Genomic DNA, 26,256 nt, shown 5'->3' with positions numbered 1-26,256 from the left:
ATATATACAGTGGTCTGATTTTCACTGGCCTCACTCATCTTACTTTGCCTTGGATCTTCAAGTTACATAAAAAAATCCACTGAACCTTACACTTCATGATGTAGGGTAGGGAAAACAATACATACATCTCTTTGTATGTATGCTCTTAGGTTCAGCAACTGGGGCATGTGAGTCAAAGTGATAAAAGACAGACTAACAGGAAAAACAAAACAAAACAGTTGTAATTATGCAAGTATGCAGGAGTTAGAACTTGGTGATTATATACCATCTTAACAAAGGGGGTAAAGAGTGGAGAAGAGTTTAGACAAAGGAAAAAGGGGCTTATTGGGGAGGTGTAAATTATGAGAAGGTGATTTGGAAATATATGATAAATAAGGCTTTTTAGTAAGCCTTGTTATGCAGGTAAGAGTCTGGTGATAAGAGCTGTCTCTGGAGTAGTTCTCTTCCTGGTACTAGAGAGGGAGACACCTTTACAAATGGAAATTTATGTCCTGCTTTTATCCAGATGGGAGAGGGGAGAGAGCTTTTTTCCTGAGTCTGCTGTTTCTTAATTGCTTTCATCTCAAAAGAATTCTTATTCCAAAGTGGCATATTTTGGGGTGGCATATTCTGGTCCCCTTAAATGAGAAAAGAAAGTTCTAGGTGAATGATAACATTACACTAGATATTATGAGGCCTACTAATCCTTTATTTGAGCCTGCAACAACTCCTCCCATTTGAACTCAGAGCACTAAAGTTATTTTGCAGCATTTCACTTAAAAAATATAATATTAAGGTATATTTTATAAAGTACATAATACATTAATATAGTACTCCATGTGTATGATTTATATACAGTTGTATGTATTTATGTATTTGAGGTCCATCTCTTTTTTTTTTTAACTGGTGGGTACCTTGATAAAAAGTTTGGTGGGGCTTCCCTGGTGGCACTGTGGTTAAGAATCCGCCTGCCAATGCAGGGGACATGGGTTTGAGCCCTGGTCCGGGAAGATCCCCCATGTTGCAGAGCCGCTAAGCCCGTGAGCCACAACTACTGAAACCCACGTGCCTAGAGCCTGTGCTCTGCAACAAGAGAAGCCACTGCTCTGAGAAGCCTGTGCACCGCGACGAAGAGGAGCCCCCGCTCACCGCAACTAGAGAAAGCCCGTGCGCAGCAACGAAGGCCCAACACAGCCAAAGATAAAAAAAATTAAATAAATTAAAAAAAAAAAGTTTGGTAACCCCTGCTCTGTAAATTTATTTATTTATTTATTTATTTATTTTTTGCGGTACGCGGGCCTCTCACTGTTGTGGCCTCTCCCATTGTGGAGCACAGGCTCCGACGCGCAGGCTCAGCGGCCATGGCTCACGGGCCCAGCCACTCCGCGACATGTGGGATCTTCCCGGACCGGGGCACGAACCCATGTCCGCTGCATCGGCAGGCGGACTCTCAACCACTGCGCCACCAGGGAAGCCCTATTTGTTCTTTTTGATGTTCTAACCTTGTACTTAAAATATTGATTTCTATGTCTGTTCAGTTTGCATATTTCAAACTTTCTTTTTCGGTCTTTTTAACTTCCTGTGTATTCCTTGAGGCACAAATTCCTCTTGGTATCCGACAGACCTCTAAGCATATATTGTACACATAATAGACACAAAATATTTCATTAATGAATTTGTGAAAATCATATATAAAATGAAGTTTTTGTTGTCATTTATTCCAGAAATTTTTGTCATGGCAGTTAGAAATGGTGGTGGTAGATTGAATAGACAAGTTAGAAATATATTGAGAAGTAACAGCTGACACAACAGAAAGAGAAGAATCAATATATGTGGCTTACTGAGGTTATTTATTATGGGGCCATACAACCTTATGGATTTGGTAAGCCCTGGCTTAGGACATCATTATATCAAGGCAAAGGGCAGTGATGGATGACTGCCAGTACTGTCTTTACTTTGACCTTGGGCAATCTGTTTACTCTTCTGATCCTCAGTTTCCTCTTTTATAAGTGAAATGATAGGGCTAGAAAATTTTGGTTGTCTCTTACAGATGTGAAATTCTATATCTACTGTGATTATTTAAGGCAATCAACTATGGGTTCAGTTAGATTCACTGTATCTTGTGTAATAAGAAATGTAAGCATGCCATGTATTTTAGAAACATTTCCTTGAGAATGGTTACATATGTTTTACCTGGCATGTAGGCCAGTGTGTAGGGAATAAAGCTTTGGGAGGTGAAAGAAGGCAAATTAGAATGAATAAGTGGAAGCTATCTAGAGGTAGAGTTTAATAAGAAGAACATATGGACAAAAACATGTGTACAGTGATTAAACAGGAAATTTTGAAGTAATGAACTTCCTGCCATTGAGGAAGTAAAGCAGAAGCCACATGACCATTTATAAGGAATATTGTAGAAAATATTAAACATTTGGGTAAAATTTATTTAACTGGGCAACCTTCCTATCCAAGAGGATGTCTGGGAATGCTGGGGAGCACTGTGAGTTTACCTGAAGTAAGTTAGGGAGGTAGATAGGGAGGAATATGGCACATAATCCTCTGAAATTGGTCTTTATCCCAACATGATGGCTCCCGAGAAGCTGGTCCCGGTGCCTTACCACAGATGCTGGGGAATCTTTGCCTTGCCCTGTTTTGGTGTCAGGCTTTTGAAAACAGTGTTATGAGTGTCTTCTTTATTTTCTTAACTCCTTATCCAACAGAGATAACTATTATTTACAATTTGGAATATTTCCTTTCAGAATCCCTGGCAGGATTCAGAGAGAAGCATCTTCCCATTCTCTGAACTTGGTTCCCTTTGGAGCATGAGGCTACCCAGGCCCACCTGGTGCTTTGTCACTGTGTTTCTTATCCTCTCGTGAGCGTGCAAGCGCAAGTCACCCATTTTCTGATTTCTGCAGGAGGTTCTTCTTCCTACTTCTTGCCATCCCTCCTGTCTTTGGTCTCTCCCCCTTCCCCCATCACTTTTTCCCCTATAGCTTTTTAAAAAAACATTTTTATACTTCTCATTGAAATTCCCTTTTCTATAATGAACCAGCCTTCTTTACGCTGTTAATCTCTTCACAGAAGTCTGTGTCCTTGTCAATTATACCTCAATGAAGCTGGGAAGAAAAAAAGTCCATGCCCTGTTCTCACCATCTTTCTTAAAGTCACAGAATCCTTTCTTCAAACAAAATATTTCGCAGACTCTTGATAGGTGGAGCAGATGAAAGCACAGTAACAGGATGTAGGAGGAAGAGGAAGTTTGTGGCCCTGCTTGCTCAGCCCCCTCTGTGTCCCTGCCCTGGTCCCTCAGGGACTTCACTGGGAGTCAGCGTTCCACAGCCCTGCATTCAGAGAATCTACCTCTCCTTCATAACTGGGTACCCTTGGGTCTCTTTCCATGGGCACATGCTTCTTCTCCCACAGGGCTGCTCGCAGCTGTCCTCACTACCTCGGCATCTCTGTTCTTCCCCTGCACGCAAAAACCTGGGTTGTAAGGCCTATTTCTTCCTTTTCTCACTAGATTGCGAGAACACCTTGAGGGTAGAGACTATCCTTTTATTTTTTTGTTCCCTTGTGTTTAGCATGTGGTGAGTGACTGAATGGTAGAATGGAAAAATAAAATGCCGAATTAATGACTTTTAAATAAATAATAGTTCTTATAGGTGAACCCAGGAACTTGTATTGCAGTAAGCACAATAAAGGAAACCTATTGAACCTGAAATCAAGTGGGAATTTCTTCACTGGTTTTATATGGCCAGTTCATCAGGGAATGGCAAGTTGTTATATCCAGATACACTTTAAAGAAATGACTGCTGTGTCCAAAAGGATTAACTATTGTACTATGGTAATCTGCCTCAGGTGCCTACTTTGCCACTGTTACTAAGTGTTGAGAAACTTTTACCCTTTGGACTCCTCTTTTCTAGTGCAATGAAGACCATTCCCCGTGTGGTAACATTCTTTCTTCTCATGGGGCATAAAATGTGCAATTACGTTTTTAGCTTTGTTGGTTAAAATGATATTCAGTATTGTGACCCTGAGATTAAACCCCAGTTACTTTGGATTAGAATGTCTCCAGACAGCCCCAGTTACCTATTTGAATATATCTGTTTGCATTGTTGTTTTAGACTGATAAATCCTATCAAGACTTAGAGTAACTTTATTTTCAACTTTTGGTGGCTCCTAGCCTAACTTTGCAAGTCTTGATAACAGTCATGTATGGAGACAGTTGCATTGTTGCTGCCAACTCTTTCCTCCTTGACTGGTTGTTCCAAAATTTAAAAGAAGGGCATCGTGGTTATGGAAATAGATCACAAACATAGATCCTTAGTTGTTTTATCTTAGATTATCTGCTGAGGTGTTTTTATGAGTTTCACATGGCTATATGCCTGCACATAAATACTTAAAATAGTGTCCTCTCACTTGAGTATTTGAATGCAGACAGTACTCACTTGCAGAGTAGTTAAGAGTGCTTGCTTTGCATAGAAACAGATTGGTTTTGACCCTTCTTCCAGTACTGCTGTTTTAAGAGGGGTATCAATATACATTTAGAAATTTAAAAATCAGATGTATATTTAAGAATACTTTTTCATAAAAGAAAATTTTGATTGAAGACTTAGATATTACTATGAGTATTTTTATATAGGTTAAATATCAATTTGCAGGAAGGATATAAGGAATAAGAGAAATGAACATGGAGAAGAAGCAACATTTCCTCTTTATCTGCTACTTATAGGGAACTGAGTTTTTCTTGATGGGTCCATGAATTTACTACTCTTCTATTAGACTGTGATTTTGTTCACAAGACTCAGGAAAACAAGAGCTGTGAAATATTAAATTGTGTTTCTACTTTGAAGACATTCAATATGTTATAATCTGTGTCAGTTTCTGTGTTGTTTTAATCAAGAAATGTTTGCTCCAATGTTCATTACACAATCAAAGCTCAAGTTTGATTTATGTTCTGAAATGTAGGATTCAAGGACTCAGGAGGTCCTGGGTGCTCATCCCAGCTCCAGCACTAAATCCACAAAGTGTGGAACTTCGGACCTCGACCATTGCACGTCTTCTTGAATATCAATTTTCTTATCTGTGAGATAATGATATTGTATCATCTTTATGCGTTTTCTATGATGCTGTGAATTTTAAGATTCTGTACAAATTATTTCTTTCATTTGGTGCCTGGCAGAAAAGGTTTCATTATGTTTTCTTTATTACTCAAGTTAATGCTGTAGACAAGGATACATCTCTGTTTTAATTTAGAAATGCGTTTCAAGAAAATATGAATGATTATATTGAATTAACTTTACATTCAGTTTTCATTTTACTATATGTGCTGCCGAAGTGAGCACTCAATTTTCATTTTACTTGACATTTCAAGGCTATCTAAAATGAAAACACGGACATTTATAGTATTTTAAAATTTCTTAAGGTATTATTCTTATCAGCATTCATATGTTGAAGGATAAGGCTTTAAAAAATATGTCTGTGCTGGGTACATTTCTAAAGAAAAAATTTTCAGGCCTTATTTCAGGCTTATGAACCTGAGCAAAGTTTACTAAACAAGAAGAACAGGATGTAAGAAAGGAATGTTTAGAACAAGAACACTCTGAGAAATTGCATTAAAACTTTTGATACTTTATTTGGTCACAGAGTGTAGCATCAATATTCCATAGCTGGGGCATGATTTTTGGCTTATAGTTCTGGTCTACCCTAGCATTTTAAAGCCAAATTCAATAAAAGCGTGAAATAATATTTTAAATAAATTATTTAAACATCTCTATTTTGAAATTTCCTCTTAATTTTCTGGTGTTCTGCTTGCTCCCTAAAATCAGTCTTGGACTGTTCTTTCATGACCTGGTCTAGTGTTGATAATGTCAGCAGAACGCTTTCCCTGGGTTGTTGTATATTGGCTATACTGTTTTCAAATATGTTATACAACTAACTATATAATGGTGACCTTGATGAAGTACGTATAAATGCTAATCATGATTATTATTGCTGTTATAGTATGGTTGGTGGTGATATTACCTTTTTTTGTTTTTGACGCTAATATTTTTTAGCCTATGGGGATGCTTCTACATTGCTAAAGAACCTTACAGTTTTGTACTCAGTAAGGATTCTCTCCACACCTTTAGGGATTGTTGCATCCACTGTCATCAACCATCACTTTGGAATACATTTCAAAAATCTACCCCCAGCTCTATTGCCAGCCAGCTGAATTGCATCCAGAGACTTGATGGGCATTAGCAGAACCTTAGACTGGGTGTGTCCTATTGGAATCTCCTTCTATCCCAGTACTCAACTTCTGCTGACAGCTAGTGGCACCACTTTTCTTTTATCTTCTTAGACTAGGGATCGGCAGCCTCTGGCCCTTGGGCCGAATCTGACCTGCTGCTTGTTTTATTTATTTATTTAATTTTTTGGCTGCGTTGGGTCTTCGTTTCTGTGCGAGGGCTTTCTCTAGTTGCGGCAAGCGGGGGGCCACTCTTCATTACCGTGCGCGGGCCTCTCACTGTCGCGGCCTCTCTTGTTGCGGAGCACAGGCTCCAGACGCGCAGGCTCAGTAGCTGTGGCTCACGGGCCTAGTTGCTCCGCGGCATGTGGGATCTTCCCAGACCAGGGCTCGAACCTGTGTCCCGTGCATTAGCAGGCAGATTCTCAACTACTGCGCCACCAGGGAAGCCCTTGGCTGCTTGTTTTTAAAAAAGTTTTATTGGAACAGAGATGTACCCATTTGTTTAAGTATTGCTCTAAGGTGGCAGAGTTAAGCAGTTACAACAGAGACCTGTGATCACCAAAGCCTGAAGTAATTTACTCTCTGGCTTTTTTTAGAAAATGTCTGTTAATCCCTGCCTCAGACTCAAAACCTTGACATCACCTTTGATTCATCCTTGGGGTTTCTCAAGTATATTCCAGCAGGAGAACTCATCTCCTTTTAACTTTTTTTTTTTTTTTAATCCCCCACACGTGTTCAGGTCCTCACATCCTTTTGCCTAGGGTATTAAATGAATTTCCCCAACCACTGGCTTCTTTTCCCCGTGTATTTCATGTTGCACCTTGCCACCAGGGTCCTGTTCTCAAAGTTTGGCTTTACTCTGTGTCCACTCTGCCACCAAAATTTAAATTTTCCCCACTGCCCACTACATTGGAGCCTGTCCAGCCTTTTTGTAAGGCTCCTTCCACAATATGAGCCCTATGTCTCCCTTATATAGAAATTCTTTCTATAATGAAATGCTTTCCCCTAACTTCCTCCCTTCTTGCCTTTGTCCGTGGTGTAACAACTGCCTGGAGCTTTTCCTGCCTCCATTTCACCCTCTCCAACTCCTGTCTCCCCTTAAAATCCTCTCAACTTTTTTCATAAAGCTTTTTACTGTATTTTTCTGTGTGCATATTCTTTGTCCCTCCATGATGTGTTGCCTGTACATCTTTCTGTCACGTTAGGGCCTTTTACTTGATGCTGTGTTGTTTATGTTCTTTTACATCTCATCTCATCTCATCCGTTATAAACCAGAGGCTCGTTGAGTGTAAAGTGCCTGTCTTCCTCTTACTGTGGTCCCTTAAACACTCACTATCATGTCTTAGACGTGCTTAATAATTAAGTAATTGAATCACATTACTGGAAGCCAGCTTTCTTTTTTTTTTTAATAAATTTATTTTATTTTTATTTATTTTTTGCTGCATTGGGTCTTTGTTGTTGCGTGCGGGCTTTCTCTAGTTGCGGCGAGCAGGGGCTACTCTTCGTTTCGGGTCGGTGCGCGGGCTTCTTACTGCGGTGGCTTCTCTTGTTGAGGAGCACGGGCTCTAGGCATGCAGGCTTCAGTTGTTGTGACTTGCGGGCTCAGTAGTTGTGGCTTGCGGGCTCTAGAGTGCATGCTCAGTAGTTGTGGTACACAGGCTTAGCTGTTCTGCGGCATGTGGGATCTTCCTGGACCAGGGCTCGAACCCGTGTCCCCTGCATTGGCAGGGAGATTCTTAACCACTGCGCCACCAGGGAAACCCTGGAAGCCAGCTTTTTAATTTGGATTTAATAATTGGTGACCTCACAGACCCTTGAACATTTGGCAGTGATTCTAGGTGCATAGCTAAAGTTTGGGAAGAAACCAGATGTTATTTCCTTGTACATGTTATTAATGTAAATGGAAAGATTTTTTTGTTTGATAAGGTATTTCACATTTACTACAAGAAAACTATTTGTGTGCAATGGTGTGCTTGGTACTGATAAAAAAAAAAAAAAAAGTAAAACCAAGTGGCGGAGCCAGGCAGTAATTCTCTTGGATATGTTAAGCAATCTACCAACGTCAGATTTTCTTGATTCTCTTAACAAGCTTTTTCAGGATTCCAAATGGAAAAGTTACACCAGAGTACTTTAAGAAGTTACGGAAGCGAAATGCTTATGGATGCTGTTAAACTAGTATTTTGTCCTCTGCCCGTTCGTTCATTTAATCATTCTCTGCACACTTCCCAGGGGTTTTGATGTGGCTGTTGATCACCCATAGCTAGTTCTGTTAACCATCCCCTGCCACCTTTTTTAGGCTTTCGGTTCTGAATTTGTAGCCTGGAAAAAGTTGACAGAAACAAAAAAGGCTGTCAGATATAGAGACTTTTCACTTCATGGTGGTGTAGTCTAAAAGTTACAAGTCTGGAAACTGGACTGCGGATTCCCTTAGCTTTCTCAGTTGGTTTCAGAAACCTAGACATTGCCCGGGGTGGGGGGCTCAGAAACACAGTTGGTGTACAAAACACAGTACCCGAGCAACCAGTGGGAAAAAGGTAACAAAGCATCACACGTCCCAAACCCACATACTTGAAGAAGAATTGAAGACTTAAAATTTTAATATAAATGGGTAAAGAATATAAATCGTTTCTAGGAAAAGTTGTTAGCTCTGCTTGGTTTACCACTGTCTTCTAGCACAGAATCAATGTTTGCTGTATGCATGTGCCCAGACAAATGATTAACACCCACATAAAATACATCCCAACTTCCTCCTAAGTAAAGAAATGCCTAATATAAAATAACCAGACATGTATACCTTTGAACCAACGTTTCTACTTCTTAGAATTTATATTAGGGAAATTTAGCATAGCTTTCGCATCTAGGTTTTTATAATCCAGAAATACTGTCTCAAATAGTCAAAGATTATCCATCCACATGTATTTGTACGTGTATGTGTGTGCATATGTCTATATGCATGTGTATTGTGAAAAAATTTGTAATAGTGAAAAATTGGAAATAACCTAAATGCCTATCAGGACACAAATAGTTAAGCTATAGTATACCCACATTGTAACCTTTATAAAGGATGAGGTTCCACTGCTGGGTGTATATCTAGGATATATAAATACTAATTCAAAGAGATATGTGCATCCCCAATGTTCTTAGCAGCATTGTTTGCAATTGCCAATATAAGGAAGCAACCTGAGTGTCCCTCAGCAACTGAATGGATAAAGAAGATGTGGTGTATAGACACACACACACACACACACACACACACACACAATGGAATACTACTCAGCCATAAAAAAGAACAAATTTGTGCCATTTGTAACAATAGGGATGGACATGGAAGCTATTATGCTAAGTGAAATAAGTCAGAGAAGGACAAATACTGTATGATATCACTTATATGTGGAATCTAAAAAATAAAACAAACTAGTGAATTTAACAAAAAATAACAGATACATAAAACAAGTGGTTACCAGTGGGGAGAAGGAAGGGGTTCGGGCAAGATAGGGGTAAGGGATTAAGAGGTACAAACTACTATGTATAAAGTTAAATAAGCTATAAGCTATTGGGGATATATTGTATAACATGGGGAATATAGCCAGTATTTTATAATAACTATAAATGGTGTATAACCTTTAAAAATTGTGAATCACTATGTTGTACACCTGTAACTTCAATAATACTTCAACTAAACTTCAATTGAAAAAATAAAATACAAAAAAAAAGGGGTGAGGCTGATCTTTAACTAAAGAAACAAAAGGAAAGATACACAAGGTGTATTGGATGGAAGTTGTAAAACAAAATATTGTTTCATCTTTGTGTATTTATAGTGAACAGAGGTCTAGTTATACATCATACCTGCATATGAGAGGGAGTGTCTGGACATAAGCATAAATATAAGTTGTAGACAGTCTCTGAGGAACAGAAGTGAGATGTGTGAATTCTCAGGATAGACGGAGTATTATACCTTCTATTTCTTACTTTTCTGTTCAATTTTTTCAATGTATATTTTACTTTTATACTAGACAAAAGACTGGGAAATCATGTATTATGTTTTAATATTAATATTTAAAATAATGAATGATTTAAAATAATTGAATGGCTAATGTCTATCTGGAAAATGTGGTTTTCAAGAACGATTTATATCCTTGAATATTCTATATAAGTAAAATTTTTTGTTTTATAATGAGGCTGTAATGAAAGACATTATCAGATTGGACTGCCATTGTGTTGTTTATGGTGTGTTAAATAGACACATAGTTCAGAAGTCTTATTATAATGCATTTTTTTGAAGCAGTTGTAAGAAAATCCTGTTTGATGCTAGATGGTCATGTTATGTTTTAGGGAACTTACGTGCACTAACATCAGTTTCCAAGGGTACGCCTGTGAGGAAAAGAATTAACACTGTTTTCTCTTCAATCTTTTAGAAAAGCTCAAGAGGAGAACAAGAAAGTAGTGCTTGCTGGATGTGTTCCTCAAGCGCAGCCTCGCCAGGACTACCTTAAAGGGCTGAGCATCATAGGGGTAAGCTTGCACCTGATAGGAAAAAAGACAGTCCTACATTGTTAAAACTTGTCATGGCTCCACATTTTATTTTCTATGTCTAGGTTATTTACAAGCTAGGTTACACTTCTGGCTGTCCTTAACATACTTTCCCTGTTGCCACGGAAACTTTGTCACGTCTGTGTAACATCTGAACCTACTGCGAAAACATGTTCTAGTTTCTCTCATTTAAAAAGAAAAAATTACACAATAAAAAGCCATAGTATGGAATTTAAGGTCGTTAATTATAACCTGGTCTTTATCTGTGTGTCCAGCACTATCTCTTGCCATATCATACTATATAGGTGTCTTTTTTGGAATGTCCCACTTCCATCTTACTCATCCCCCAAGACGTGGCTTCACCATTACCCCTTCTCTCAGCCTGACCTGACTGCTCTGCGCAGGCCTCGATAATCCTGTCTCTGGGTTCCTTTCACTTACTATGCAGTTACCTTTCATTTGATCTCTCAGCATTTCACAGAGTTGTATTTTTGGGGTTAACTTGTGTGGTTTTTTGAATACAGCCCACCTCTCTTTTTGAATTATTAGCTCCACGCTGACAGCTTTTCAGTCTTTTTGTAAACGCCCACCACGTTTCTCCAGCCTTTGCCAAGGTGCCTGAAATACAGTAGGCATCCTTTCAATCAGTGTTTGGTGACTGACTGAATGAAAGAAGCTTCCTTTTGTACTTCTGTTGTTGGTGTGCTTCTTTCCCTGTTGGGCAGTAAGTTCTGTGAAGTCAGGGGATGACTACTTCCTATAATATCTTTCTTATTCTTTGTGGACATCACTGTTCACAAATGCCCAGAGGGAGTTAGCATTCAGACAGTACTTGTTGACCAAATGGTGGTGTTTCATCCTTCCCACCATTCTGTTATAGCTGTACTCACTGTGGTTAGTAATGATCTTCTTTTAAAGAGGCTCTATTAATTTAAAAAATATATAAAAATATTGTATGCTCATAGAAAAAATTGTATGAAAAATTGGCATCTGGATTGAGACTTATTGGAGTTTTTTCCTTATTTGATGTACTATTGATAGGTTCTTTTTTTAATATAATTATAATTACCTCTGGAAGGTTTGCTGTATTTTTTTTTTTTGTTTTAGAAGATGTTGGGGGTAGGAGTTTATTAATTAATTAATTGATTAATTAATTTTTGCTGTGTTAGGTCTTCGTTTCTGTGCGAGGGCTTTCTCTAGTTGTGGCAAGCGGGGGCCAGTCTTCATCGCGGTGCGCAGGCCTCTCGCTGTGGCGGCCTCTCTTGTTGCGGAGCACAGGCTCCAGACGCGCAGGCTCAGTAGTTGTGGCTCACGGGCCTAGTTGCTCCACGGCATGTGGGATCCTCCCAGACCAGGGCTGGAACCCGTGTCCCCTGCATTAGCAGGCAGACTCTTAACCACTGCACCACCAGGGAAGCCCAATTGATAGGTTCTTATACTGTATTCTCAGTGTAGTGAACTTGTTTTCTGCTGTGAAGTCCTTGCCCCATTGGCAAATTTAATAATCTTTGAACAAACATTCTCATGTTAAACAAACAGAACCTGAATGTTTGGGAACTTTAGTTTGTTTTCACCCCTTGTCTGTTTACATTTTGATTTCTCTTGGTTTAAGGAATGAACTGAATATGGACTCCTGAGTTATCTTTTCATGTGAGACTAACTTTCTCCATAAACATAATCCTGCTGTGTTAGGGAAATAGAAAACTAGTTAGAATTCTGTTTTAGAGATAAAGCGTGGTAAAAGCTTAGAATTCATCTCAAGGAATTAAGTTCCCAGAATAGTAGAATTTCTGTAGTATGGCAGAAGTCTCTTCTCTGTGTACATTATGGTAACATTTCCCTGAACTCCACTGTGCATTGTGAAGAGCTTAGTGTATGTGAGTATATTGGGGAGATTCTCAAGATGGTGGGAGAGAGGATGCCCAGCGCTGGTGATACGGAATACTATTTTCAGGGATGATGTAAACTCGTGCGTATGGCAAATAAACATTTTTTCCCCCATTTAATCTAGCATGCTTTCTGTTTTGTCTCATTTTATTACCCTTAAAATTTTTTATATTTATTTAGCTTCTTTATAATTGGAGAAACAATACATGTTTGAAAAAGTGAATAGAAAGAAAATTCATAATCCTCTCACCCTAACACAATAATTCTCCCCTTCAGACTTTTAACCTCTGCATATTTTACTTAATTGTAATCTCAAAACTATTTTGTGTCCTTATTTTTCCATGAGATTTTATTCCATGAGCTCTTTAACCATTTTAAGTCCTGTGTTAATTTTCTGCTGAAGGGTATACCATAAGTTACTTAACTGTTCTTAATTGTTGGATATAAGTAGTTTTCTAATTTTTAGGAAATGTACATCATACAATAATGCTCATAAAGGGCTTTTTAAATTTAAGATCAGTATATTGTGAAAAGTTTCCAAAAGTAGAATTGCACTAACAATAACAACATTTTGGGGTTGTAGTTTAATTATATCTTCAGCATTTGGTATTATTACTAAAGTATAAGATTGTTCTTTGTCAACATCATTTTATAGAGCATTTTTATCTGTGGCAACTATATGACATCTATCATAACTGACACTTTATATATATAAATTATGTACAGGAGAACTGAAAATTTTGAAGAAAATTTGGAGAAGGAAACCAATATTATTTATAATTGGCATTTCGAGAGATCTATTTCTGAATATAATTGTTGAACTGCTACAAAATCAGAAACCTTCTGAAACATAGTGAGTTACAGTCAAGTAAAGAAATGAATTAGAGGCTTCCCTGGTGGCACAGTGGTTAAGAATCTACCTGCCAATGCAGGGGACATGGGTTCGAGCCCTGGTCTGGGAAGATCCCACATGCCACAGAGCAACTAAGCCTGTGAGCCCCAACTACTGAGCCTGCACTCTAGAGCCTGCGAGCGACAACTACTGAACCCGTGTGCTACAACTACTGAAGCCCGCGCGCCTAGAGCCTGTGCTCTGCAACAAGAGAAGCCACCACAATGAGAAACCCACGCACCGCAATGAAGAGTAGCCCCTGCTGCAACTAGAGAAAACCCTTGCGCAGCAATGAACATCCAACACAGCCAAAAATAAATAAATTTATTTTTTAAAAAAGAAATATATTGGTTTACACAAAGGAAAAACAATTCTGAAGTGTAAAAAAAAATATGAAGGTGTTTAAATTCATTGACTTGGGAACCTGTTTTTAGGAGGATGTTGAGAATTGTATTGCACAGTTGATTTACAGGCTGTGTGAAAACTGTTATTCCTTCACAGAATTTTCCTCACAGAGTCTCTGATGGGAGAGCGTTAATAGAAGTCGAAGGAAGACCAGCTGTAACTGTATTATGTGCTTTCACCTCCTGCTAGGATTTGTCTGTGTTGTGCCACATACAGGGAGGATGGTCTGCTCTGTTGACCAAGTGATCGAAATAAAAGGCTGCCTTTAGATGGTGAGCAAGGTACTTATTGCACACTTGAGTTAAAAAGACAAGTCTGGGGCTTCCCTGGTGGCGCAGTGGTTGGGAGTCCGCCTGCCGATGCAGGGGGCGCGGGTTCGTGCCCCGGTCCGGGAGGATCCCGCGTGCCGCGGGGCGGCTGGGCCCGTGGGCCATGGCCGCTGAGCCTGCGCGTCCGGAGCCTGTGCTCCACAACGGGAGAGGCCGCGGCAGTGAGAGGCCGCGGCAGTGAGAGGCCCGCGTACCGCAAAAAAAAAAAAGACAAGTCTGTCCCATGTTTGCAGGTGCTCCTGGAGTAAGCATTTAAGAAGATGTTTAATAAGTAAGAATGATATTTGTTACCATCATAACGTTAATTTCCACCCATATCAACCTTTAGAAATGGGACAGTTAATTTGTTTCCATAATCAGAGAGAGCAGTGTGGTGAGGGCACTTAGTAATTGGTGATTTGACTCCTGGGCTTTATATTATCATCTGTCGTAATGTCTCCTGAATCTAGTTGTGATTAATATTATCTGTGTGGTGGAACGGAGAAAGAAAATAACAGAATATCAACCAGAAGTAATACCTATCAACCTCTGGGTCCAGAAGAACTGGCTTTGGTGGCAGTAATCTGTAGGCTTCTCCCATCCGGGTTTTTTTTTATAGCAGGAGAGGAGAAAGAACAGATTTGAAAACGTATATGTGTTGGATAGAAAGACCTTTTTTTAACCAAAACGTTTTCCCTAGCATGATTAAATGAAGTTTATATCTAGAATATAAATGTATAAAAACATGAATTTATAGGTAATCAGTGCAGAATCAAGATCTTTTTCATTTTTATGGGATCTTGAAACATTTCACCTTACAGTGAAAATTTTCATTTCTCTCTTTTTTTCAAATAACATTCATTCATTCATTCATTCACTTATTTTTGGCTGCGTTGGGTCTTCATTACTGTGTGCAGGCTTTCTCTAGTTGCGGCTTGCGGGCTCTAGAGCACAGGGTCAGTAGTTGTGGTGCACGGGCTTAGGTGCTCCACGGCATGTGGGATCTTCCCGGACCAGGGCTCAAATCCGTGTCCCCTATATTGGCAGGTGGATTCTTAACCACTGCACCACCAGGGAAGTCCCTTCATTTCTCTTTTGACAAATACTTATGGTTAACTGTTCACCTTGGAAGCAGTTTTCATGCAATGTCACTTTTTTTTTTAAATCACTGCTCTTACTTGTTTACATTGGTTACTCTGTGTCTAGCTGTAGGTAGTTCCAAGATGTTGTGACTGTACCTATTGAATGCTACTTTTCTTCTCTCTAGTTTGTTTTTTGGCAGGAAAGTTTCTTATAGCATAGTCAACCAGAAAGGATGTTCTGTTTTAAAGTCTGGTAGCAAAAAAGAATAATAGACTTCAGAGCTCAGAAAGCCAGGCTTTAAATCCCAGGGCTGCCACATTATTGCTTTTTTCTATTCAGCTAGTACTTACTGAGTGCCTACTAAGTGCTAGCTACTGTTCTAGGTGCTAGGAATGCAGCGGTATATAAAATCACCAAAGATCCCTGTCCCCATAGAGCTTGCATTCTAGTTCTTGGGGAGAGAAATCTGATTTGAGCCTAGAACATCTTCAACCTTCTGGAGAGTGTGGTGGGATGGGTCCCTAGATGATGGGGAGATTGATTAGTTGGGAATTTCTCTGTAAGGTTCAGATGGAAATACACTTTGTGTCCATCAACTGGGAGTTGTGTTAGGAATAGATGGCTGAAATAGTATTTATTTGCTTGAGTTCTGCTTAAGGTAGTGTTATTTCTCAGTTCTTATAGTAGTCATTATTGATAGGCATGACATTTATTAGGAAGGTTGGTTTTTATTCTGTTACAGGAAAGCATGTTTACAGAATTGTACATTTTGTGTAGGTTTTCTGAGCTAATAAAGACTGTATCTGAAATTGGTCTTGGCATTGATTCATTAGGCTTATCTTTGTATAATATCTCTAGAAATCCTAAATAAACTGTGAATTAATAAACAGGTTGTAACATTTAAAAACATTTTTAAAACATGCAATTCAAAGCAGAATACAGTTAGATGCTGAAAATTTGTATATGACAGAACTTCCTGATGTGCCAGCTGTGAGCCCTGCAGGCAGATGCATATTTCCTTTGGACAGCTGAACAAAAGTGTGGTTTAACGCAGGTGTCCACTTATCTCAGAGACTCTTACCAGGTTGATCTGCAGTGGTTTAAACATCTTTTCAGGCAGGCTGCTCTAATCCTGAAAAGTCAGACAGCATGATGGCTCTTTCATACGTGAATGTTAATTTTGAAAATTATGTGTATAAATAAAGCAGCATTTGAAAGAGGATACGTTTTAGAACATTTCTATCATATTACTGTATTCCAGAAGGTAAATAAATTCATGAAATGGAATAATGTCACGGTAATGGTGGCATCGATATTGAGGGCAAAATTTTAGAAACTGTCCTTCTCCTATTTGTCTCTACTTCATGTCTTCTGGTATTTCTTCTTGTCATATTCCATTTTTTTTACCTTTAATTATCAAAATGGCAGTATTGTAACAGAATGACATGTAGATTTAAAAGCCCATTCATTTTTTTACCTTCCTAGATCTGTTGTTTTTACTTTTTCATGGCTTCCTCTAATTTTATCTATATGTGTATACATTTTTCACCTACTGAATTATAAAAAGGTAGTCTAGCATACTAGGAAGAGCATGGATTTAGGAGCTAGGTTACACAGGTTCATATCCCTGCTCCACCACTTATTAGCTGTGTGACCTTGTACAAGTTACTTAACCTCTCTGTGCCTCAGTTTCTTCATCATAGAATGGAGATAATAATAGAACCTAACTCTGAGTTTTGAAGGGTTAAAGTATTTAATACACATGATGTGCTTAGCATGGTCCCTGGCACATAGTTAGTGCTCTGTATTAGCATTTTTAAAAAAATTTAATTATCTTACTAGTAGAGTTAACACTGAGCACAGCTGTGTGCCTGGAATGAAACTATTTGCTAGAGATACAGAGCTGAATAAAACTTGTCTGTCCTTAAAGACAGTAAAATCTGAGGAGAGCTGCAAATAATCATGATAAATATGCATAGGGATAAAGTCTGGTGGGCACACAGAGGTTGAAACCATTCTTGACCAGGGTTTCAAAGGATGAGTAGTGGTTTGATGAATGGAGAAAGGAAACAGGGCTTTTGAGCAGAAGCAGTAATGTATCTAAGGAAAAGCATGTGTGCTTAAGGGTGCCTGGAAGGGAGAAGGAATAGCAAGAAGTGCACCCTGATTTGAGTGTAATTTGGAGGCGCTAATTTTAAGAGCTGTAGCTTGCAGTAGTGCAGATGAGTAATAAATAGGGTGGAAAGAAAGAGTTTGCATTCAGTGAAATGCTTAAGTCAGAATCAACATGACAGGGTGAAAGACTGAGGGAGGGTAGGGGTAAGATAGTGTGAAAAGGTAAGTGTCAGAAGCAGTATAATCTAGTGGTTATTTCTATATGCCCTTTATTCATTATATGTTAATTATTTTCTTGTATGTTATTGATACTAATTTTTTTGTTATTTTAAGTACAATTTATTGAAATATAATTAACATGTAATGAAATCACCTCTGATGAATTTCGTACAGAACATTTCCATTGCACCTGAAATTTCCCTTGTCTCCTTCTGTGGTCAGCTCCCCCAACTCCCACCCCCAGCAAACAGTAAACACAGTCCTCGGAAACCACTGTTCTGATTTCTGTCCCTATAGTTTTGCCTTTTTCAGAATGTCAAATAAATGGAATTATAGGCATACCTCAGAAATATTTTGGGTTTGGTTCCAGACCACTGCAATAAAGCAAACATCACAGTAAAGCAAGTCACATGATCTTTTTGCTTTTCAAGCATATATAAAAGTTGTGTTTACACCATACTGTAGTCTCTTAAGTGTGCAATAGCATTATGTCTAAAAAATATATTCATACCTTAATTTTATTTTATTTAAAAAAATATTTACTTGGCTGTGCTGGGTCTTAGTTGCGGCAAGTGGGATCTTCACTGGGGCATGCGGGATCTTTAGTTGCGGCACGCGGGATCTTTAGATGGGGGTGTGCGGGATCTAGTTCCCTGACCAGGGATCGAACCCGGGCCCCCTGCATTGGGAGCATGGAGTCTTAACCACTGGACCAGCAGGGAAGTCCCCATACCTTCATTTTAAATAATGCTTTATTATTAAAAAATGCTAAGCATCATCTGAGCCTTCAGTGAGTCACAGTCTTTTGGGGGGTGGAGGCTCTTACCTTAGTGTTGATGGCTGCTGACCGATGAGGGTGGTGATTACTGAAGAGGGGTGGCTGTGGCCGTTTCTTAAAATAAGAGAACACTGAAGTTTGCTGCATCGACTGACTCTTCCTTTCATGAACAGTTTCTCTGCAGCCTGCAGTACTATTTGGTAGCATTTTACCCACAGTAGAACTTTCAAAATTGGAGTCAGTTCTGTCAAATCCTGCTTCTTTGTCAACTAAGTTTATGTAATAGTCTAAATCCTTTTTTGTCATTTCAGTAATCAATTAAGTTTGCTGTCTTATGTGGGCGCCGTTCATGCTGCCCTAAATTAATTACAGTAGTGACATTAAAGACCACTTATCACACATCACCACAACAAATATAATAATGAAAAAGTTTGAAGTATTGTGAGGATCACCAAAATGTGACACAGAGACAGGAAGTGAGCAAATGCTGCTGGAAAAATGCTGCCAATAGACTTGCTCCATGCAGGGTTGCCACAAACCTTCAATTTATAAAAAACTCAGTATTTGGAAAGTGCTGTAAAGTGGAGTGCAATAGAATGAGGTATGCCTGTATATGTTACTTTGTTTCTTTTTTCACTTAGCATGATTCATTCAGTATTCATACATGTTGTGATTATTATTATTTTTTTAACATCTTTATTGGGGTATAATTGCTTTACAATGGTATGTTAGTTTCTGCTTTACAACAAAGTGAATCAGTTATACATATACATATATCCCCATATCTCTTCCCTCTTACATCTCCCTCCCTCCCACCCTCTCTATCCCACCCTTCTAGCTGGTCACAAAGCACCGAGCTGATTTCCCTGTGCTATGTGACTGCTTCCCACTAGCTATCTATTTTACATTTTGTTGTGATTATTAATAGTTTGTTACTTTTTATTGTATGGAATTATTTCACTGTATGGATGGATCACAGTTTGTCTATACATTTAGCAAGTTGATGGAAAGTTGTGTTGTTTCCAGTTTGGGGCTATGAAGAATAAAGCTGCTGTAAACATTCGTGCACAGGTCTTTGTGTGAATTATGTTTGCATTCTCTTGGGTGAATACCTAGGAATGGTATTGCTTGGTCATATGGTCAGCATCTGCTCAGCCTTTTAAAAATTGCCAAAGTGTTTTCCAAAACAGCTATACTATTTTGCATTTCCACCAGCAGTTCATTTGCTTCACATCTTGACCAAAGCTTGGTACTCGCAGTTTAATTTTAGCTGTTGTGCTAGGAATGAGTAGTATCTCATTGTGGTTTTAATTTGTTTTCTCTGTTGGCTAATGATGTTGAGCATATTTTCTGTGATAGTTTAATATCCATATATCTTTGATAAAGTTTTATCACCTTCCCCTCTTTTTTGGTGACCTTAAGTTAGGAAACTGTTTCTTAGGTAGCCACATACAGCTATTTCTTAGGACACAGAAGAAAAGAAATTGATAAATTGGACTTCATCAAAATTAATTCCTTTGGCTCCCCCAAAGATACTGTTAAGATGAAAAGATAAGCCAGGGATTGGGAGAAAACATTTCCAAAACACATATCTCCTAAAGGGTTTATACCAGAATATCTAAAGGACTCCTACAACTCAACAGCAGGGAATCTATTTTAACTTGGGAAAATTTGTGTGTCTCTTTATCATTATTTTTCATTGCCTTTTAAAATTTTGATATATTAGAAACTTGGAATTTGAGGGAGAGGGGAATGAGTGGGTAATTTCTCCTGTGGTTTCAAAACTTAAAATTTACGTTTCCAGGATCGAGGAACAGGTCTGATAAAGTATATATTTTTTCTTTTTCTTTTAGACCTTTTTTTTTTTTTTAATTATGGAAAGGATTTGTTCAGCTCTTCGCTCTGTCTGCAGTTTACTGTGGTGGACACTTACAAGCTCCACAAAGCCAGGGATTCTGTTTGCTATTATTTTACAGATTTACTTTTTGTTGTTTTTGCGGTGCGCGGGCCTCTCACTGCTGTGGCCTCTCCCGCTGTGGAGCACAGGCTCCGGACGCGCAGGCTCAGCGGCCATGGCTCACGGGCCCAGCCGCTCCGCGCGGCATGTGGGATCCTCCCGGACCGGGGCACGAACCCGTGTCCCCTGCATCGGCAGGCGGACTCTCAACCACTGTGCCACCAGGGAAGCCCAGCTTTACATATTTTACATTAGTTTCTGTACTTACTACAGTGTCTGGCTCAGTAAATACTTATTGAGTGAATATTTGTTAAATATGAAGTATGCATTTATTTTTTTCCATATTGTTCTCAGTTCCAGCAGCATTTATTTTTAAAATTTCCCTTCCCTCTTTGATGGTGCTCTTATCATGTTTGTTTCTTAATTAATGTATGAGTTTCACATGTCCCATAACAAATTACCAGAAACGTGGTTGGTTAAAACAACACGCATTTATTCTCTTACGATTCTGGAGATAAGTTGGGCATGGGTTTTACTGGGCTAAAATCAAGGTGTTGACAGGGCTGCATCCTTTTCTGGAGGCTCTAGGGGAGTCTTCTTCCTTGCCCTTTCCAGCTTTTAGAGGCCACCACATTCCTTGACTTGTGGCCCCCTTCTTCCATCTTTAAGACCAGCAATGCAATGCCATCTCTCTCTGACCCTTCTTCTATCTTGATCTCTCTCTCTATCCGGAGATGGGAAAGATCCTCAGCTTTTAAGGATAATCCAGGTTAATCTCATCATCTCAAGGTGTTTAATCTTAATCACACCTGCAAAGTCCATTTGCCATGGAAGGTAATTTACTCTCTGGTTCTGGGATCATGACTTGAACATCTTTGAGAGACCATTATTCTGCCTACTACATGCAACATTGTTTATTAGTTGATGTTTTACATCCCTAATGTGTATTTCTGTTTTATTCTAGTACTACTGTTTTCAACTTTAGTATTACTTTATGTATAATTTTTTACTTTATAACATGTCCTGTTATTTAATATGGCTATAATATTCTAATGTCCCAAAGAATGTTTCTCTATGTAATTGAATTTAGCATGTTGATTTTAGTTTCTTAAAGATCCCCCCCGCCAACCCCTGTGAGAAAGTTTTATAGGTATTTTAATTGGATTTAAGGGGGAAAAGTTCCTGGTACTGATCCCCATTTTGCTGGCATCCATCTAGCCTGGCCTCATCTTTCACTTAGTAATTTTTATCTCTTACTCAGTGTTCGTCACTCACTGGTACCATTCAGGTAGAAAATATGCTTTTAGTGGTGTGTGGAATGTGCTGTCATATAACTTTTGATGAAAGGGCTATTTGTACTGCTGGGGAAGAATTTTTCTCAATGAAGAGGTGAAAGAAGATGAAACTGTACTGGCAGATGAGAAAGTTTTTTTGAAAAAGTTAAACCACATGTAGCATCAAATGCTCTTTTGTGTAACATTAGTAAACTTGTTCATGGGCTTGTGAATTCAAGAAATCTGTCTTCCAGCAGAGTTAGCTAGTGCCTGCTCTGGACTTCTCCAAATTTAAGAGATTTGGAAATTGAGCTCTTCCAATACCATTTATAGAGGTAGGGACTTCCCTTAACAGCTTGAAGGCAAATTTTTTAGAGAGAAAAATATTTTTTACCATGAAGTCAGTATTGAACTTTAACCTGTCAAATGCTGATTATGGGATCAAGCTCCCATTATGGTAAAAGTGAAAAATCTGAACATGCATTTAATGGAAAAGGCTTTTTATAGTATAGTTCTTAACAGAGATAGAAAGAGAGGCATATTTTTCTTTTAAAGGTTGATAGAGTTTTTAGGTGGTTTTAAAGTGTTGGTCTGATATTTCTTAATTAGAATGAAATGACAGGTTGTCCTACTTTATTTATGTACAATCAAAATTAAGAGAGCTAATGAGAGAGTTCCTCTGTATCTATGTTGATGTGTATCTATAATTTATTAACCTTTGTTACTCTTGAAAGGATTTGAAGTGTCTTGGGATAAGATCAAGAGGTAGTAAAACCCCAGCCAGATTCATGCAAGTATAAAAAGCCTCACACCAGGTAATAGAGAAACGTGGCTAGAGAGTGCTCTTTGCACATTTTTGATAGAATTAGCCTGAGCGATGCTACTGAGATCGTTCAGTTAACCCTCCAATCACACTTCCTTTCGCAGGTAGAATATAAAGTGTAACCGGCACAACATGAGCTACAAGGTCTCACATAGCCTTTCTTCCCTGATTATCTGACCTCATCTCCTACCACGATGGCCCTCATTCGCCATCACTTCTGTCTCTCAACCCCTGTATGTGCTCTTCCCCCTGGACGTTCACGTTGGTGCTTCTGCCTTATGGTTCACGTCCCAGCATCAATGCTGCCTGTCCAGAGGTTGACCTGGACCACTGTAGCAAAATTGCCCTCTTCTCCTCCAGCCACTCCCAGATTTTATTTTCTTCATAGCATCTATCATGATAGGAAATGAACATTTTCCGTTGTTTACCTGTTTGTCTCCTCCAAATAGAATGTAAGGCCCGTGAAGCGGGGACTTGGTATTTTCACCATTAGATCCCCCGTTCCTAGAACAGTCATAGTGCTTGGTTGGTGCTTAATAGATATTTGTCAAGTGAATGCATGCACGGCAGAGGTGATTGGTGGGTGAGCGTTTGGGGGAATAGTTGTTGCCTGGTTAACTTGAAAGTCCAAGTTCAGTTGGATATTGTTTTGTGATCAGTTAGTAATGACCTCGGTGTGTAAAGGAAAAGGGAAATTCACAAAACGTGCCCCTTATGTGCCATTCCTAGATAAGATATACTAAGACCACTTGGCTAGAATTTAGCAGGATACCTTCGTGCCTTAGTTCCCTCAGCCTAGGAAATAACAGGAAGTGTCTACTGCTGAGGGATGTTCTGAGGATTAAAAGTGATGGTGCATGTGGTGTGTTAGCACGGAGCCTGGGACGTGGTAATTGCTCAAGAAATGTTAACTATCAACGGTGTCATCAGTAGTCTGGTTGCAACTTATCTAGCTGCTGGCTGTTCAGAAAAAAAGATACTTCAAGTGCATATGAAAGCTGAACTTCTGACTGCAGGACAGTATTAGCCTGTTCTCTGACGACTCTTTTATTTTAGCCTAGTTGGCAAAATTGTGTTTGAGGTGTGTGTTAGTTGCCTAGGGCTTCCTTAACACGTCACCGCAAACTGGGTAGCTGTCTTAGCCATACTCTAAACCTGCACTTTCCAGTGTGGTTGCCAAAAGCCACAGGTGAATATTTAAGTGAATTAAAATCAAAATTCAGTTCCTCAGTCACAGTTAGCTGTGTTTCCAGTACGCAGTAACTACATGTGGCTAGTGACTACCATGTTGGACAGCCCAGTGTGTAAACATTTCCGTCCTTGTAGAAAGTTCTGTTGGAGAGCACTGCTCGAAACAATTAGGAAACTTCAGAATAGCTCTTTTATTTGCTTTAGGTGGCTTTGTATAGGTTTGTTTCTTCAATATATGTTGAGTTATAAATTTGGAGTAGTTCATAATAGCTGAATAAAATATTTTTATGGGTTTCTTTTAAAAGTTCTGCAGCAGAATGACTCATTAATGTTATTTATGAATTGTTTATTCACCAACTCCTTTCTTCATTGTCAAGATCATATGGAGTCTGTAATAGAACATACCGCATGTCTTTTTTTTTCCTGTATGGTTGTAACTAAGTGCCTGAAGGACACAAGATACTGTTCTATTTATTTTATTTGAATTATATGCCAGAGACTAAGCTCTTGTGTATTCAGGGCTACAATTTATAGTGTTAATTAAGAACAGCTTTCCTTTTCTTCCCAGAATGAATTCAATATATTCCTCATTACTGTATGTGAATCTTGAGTTTGTTCTCACTCAGGACTGCTTTTTCTTCTCTCACTGCCTCCCACCCTGTTCTTTTTGCCTCCCAGCCTCTCCCTCTTCCACTTAATTCCCCCTCCCCTGACTCTTCTCTCTCTTTCTTCAGTCTCCTCTTCTTTCTTTTTTTCCTCCCACTGCTTCCTCCAGTATCCTCCTTACTAGAAATGGAAGTGACACAACATTTTCTTTAAAGCATTTAATGAACTTCCCCCCTGCTTTTTGTAATCAAATGCTTTTTTCTCTTTTTCTTAAAGTTTGGTAGAGCCTTCCTTTTGAAGTCCTGGATTCCCCCCATACCACCCAGCGATTACTGATCGGGAGTAGGCAATATCTATTTTTCTGCCTTAAAAGTGAATGTGATAATCAAGTACTTTTTCAAAGTCAGAGGATATATTTTCAGCTTGACGCATTTCAGAATTGATGCATTCACGTCAATTCTGTGTGACCATTAGGGTAAAAGAAAATCTTCATCTCTTCAACACCCACACCCATGCACACACTTTAGGTTTTATTTATTTATTTATTTATTTATTTATTTTTGCGGTATGCGGGCCTCTCACTGCTGTGGCCTCTCCTGTTGCGGAGCACAGGCTCCGGACGTGCAGGCTCAGCGGCCATGGCTCACGGGCCCAGCCGCTCCGCGCGGCATGTGGGATCCTCCCAGACCGGGGCACGAACCCGTGTCCCCTGCATCGGCAGGCGGACTCTCAACCACTGCGCCACCAGGGAAGCCCTAAAGTTTTATTTTGACATAATTTCACACTCACAGAAAAGTGGTGAAAATAAAGAATTAACATATACCATTTACCCAGATTCCCCGAATGGTAATATTTTACCAAATTTACTTATTGTTTTTATATATAGACATTTTCCTGATCCTTTTGAGAGCAAGATGTAAATGATGCCTCTTTACTTCTAAATGTCCTTATATTTAAAAAACAAGGCTATTCTCATATCACTATAGTCTAATTATAAAAATCAGGAATTTAACATTGTTAAAATACTATCAGTTAGTGTGCAGACCTTATTCAGATCTTGTTAATTGTTCCAATGTCCCTTATAGGAAGAGAAAAATCCCAGATCTAGACCCAAAGTTACATTCAGTTGTCAGGTCTCTTAAGTCTCCTTTAACTGGAACATTTCCTCAGTTTTTTCTTGAGTTTCATGACCTTGACATTAGAACATTTGACCACCCTCAACCTTTTTTTGGGGGGGATGGTGGCAGTAATAACAGCCCTTCTGACATATAATTCAAACACCACGCTATTCTCCCATTTAAGTTGTGTAATTCAGTGGTTTTTAGTATATTCACAGAGTTATGCGACCATCACCACAGTCAATTTTGTAATATTTTCATCACTCCCAAAAGAAACACAGTACTCCTTAGCAGTCCCTCTCATTTCTTTCACCACCCGTCCATAGGTAATCACTAATCTACTTTGCCTCTGAAAATTTCCCTATTATGGTCATTTCATATGCATGGAATCAGACAATATGTTGATTGGTTTTTTCCTCTGGCCTTTAACATAATGTTTTAACATTATTAATACTTCATTTCCCTTTATGGTTCAGTGGCACTTTGTTGTATGGACATGTACCACCTTTTGTTTATCTGTTCATCAGTAGATGGGACTTAGGTTGTTTCTGCCTTTTGCATATTATGAATAATGCTGTGACTGTTTGTGTACCAGTTTTGTCTGGGCATACGTTTGCATTTCTCTCGGGTATCCAACTAGGATTGGAGTTGCTGGATGATATGGTTTAATGGTTTGAGGATCTGCCAGCCTGGTTTCCAAAGGAGCAGCCCCATTTTATTGCATTCCCACTAGCGATGTGTGACGTGGGTTCCAATTTCTCTATATCCTTGCCCACATTTGTTACTGTCTGTCCTTTTGATTATAGCCATCCTAGTGGGTATGAAGTAGTATCTTATTATGGTAAAATATACACAACAT

At 39.0% G+C, this 26,256-nt stretch overlaps 1 protein-coding gene across 2 annotated transcripts in view; it reads left to right on the top strand.

The window, feature by feature from the left end:
- CDKAL1 (CDKAL1 threonylcarbamoyladenosine tRNA methylthiotransferase) overlaps window positions 1-26,256 on the top strand; it is a gene marked incomplete at its 3' end in the record, with an annotated part of 657,220 nt that overhangs the window by 155,324 nt on the left and 475,640 nt on the right. For both annotated transcript variants that reach the window (XM_082848483.1, XM_082848484.1), the window contains exon 6: window positions 10,627-10,723. In XM_082848483.1, the coding sequence (XP_082704609.1) occupies window positions 10,627-10,723 (97 nt within the window). The remainder of the gene's footprint in view (window positions 1-10,626; window positions 10,724-26,256) is intronic.

This window comes from Leucopleurus acutus (genome assembly GCF_964270905.1).
Source record: "Leucopleurus acutus genome assembly, chromosome: 10".
Classification (NCBI taxonomy): domain Eukaryota; kingdom Metazoa; phylum Chordata; class Mammalia; order Artiodactyla; family Delphinidae; genus Leucopleurus; species Leucopleurus acutus.
This window is presented reverse-complemented; position numbering and strand designations above follow the sequence as displayed.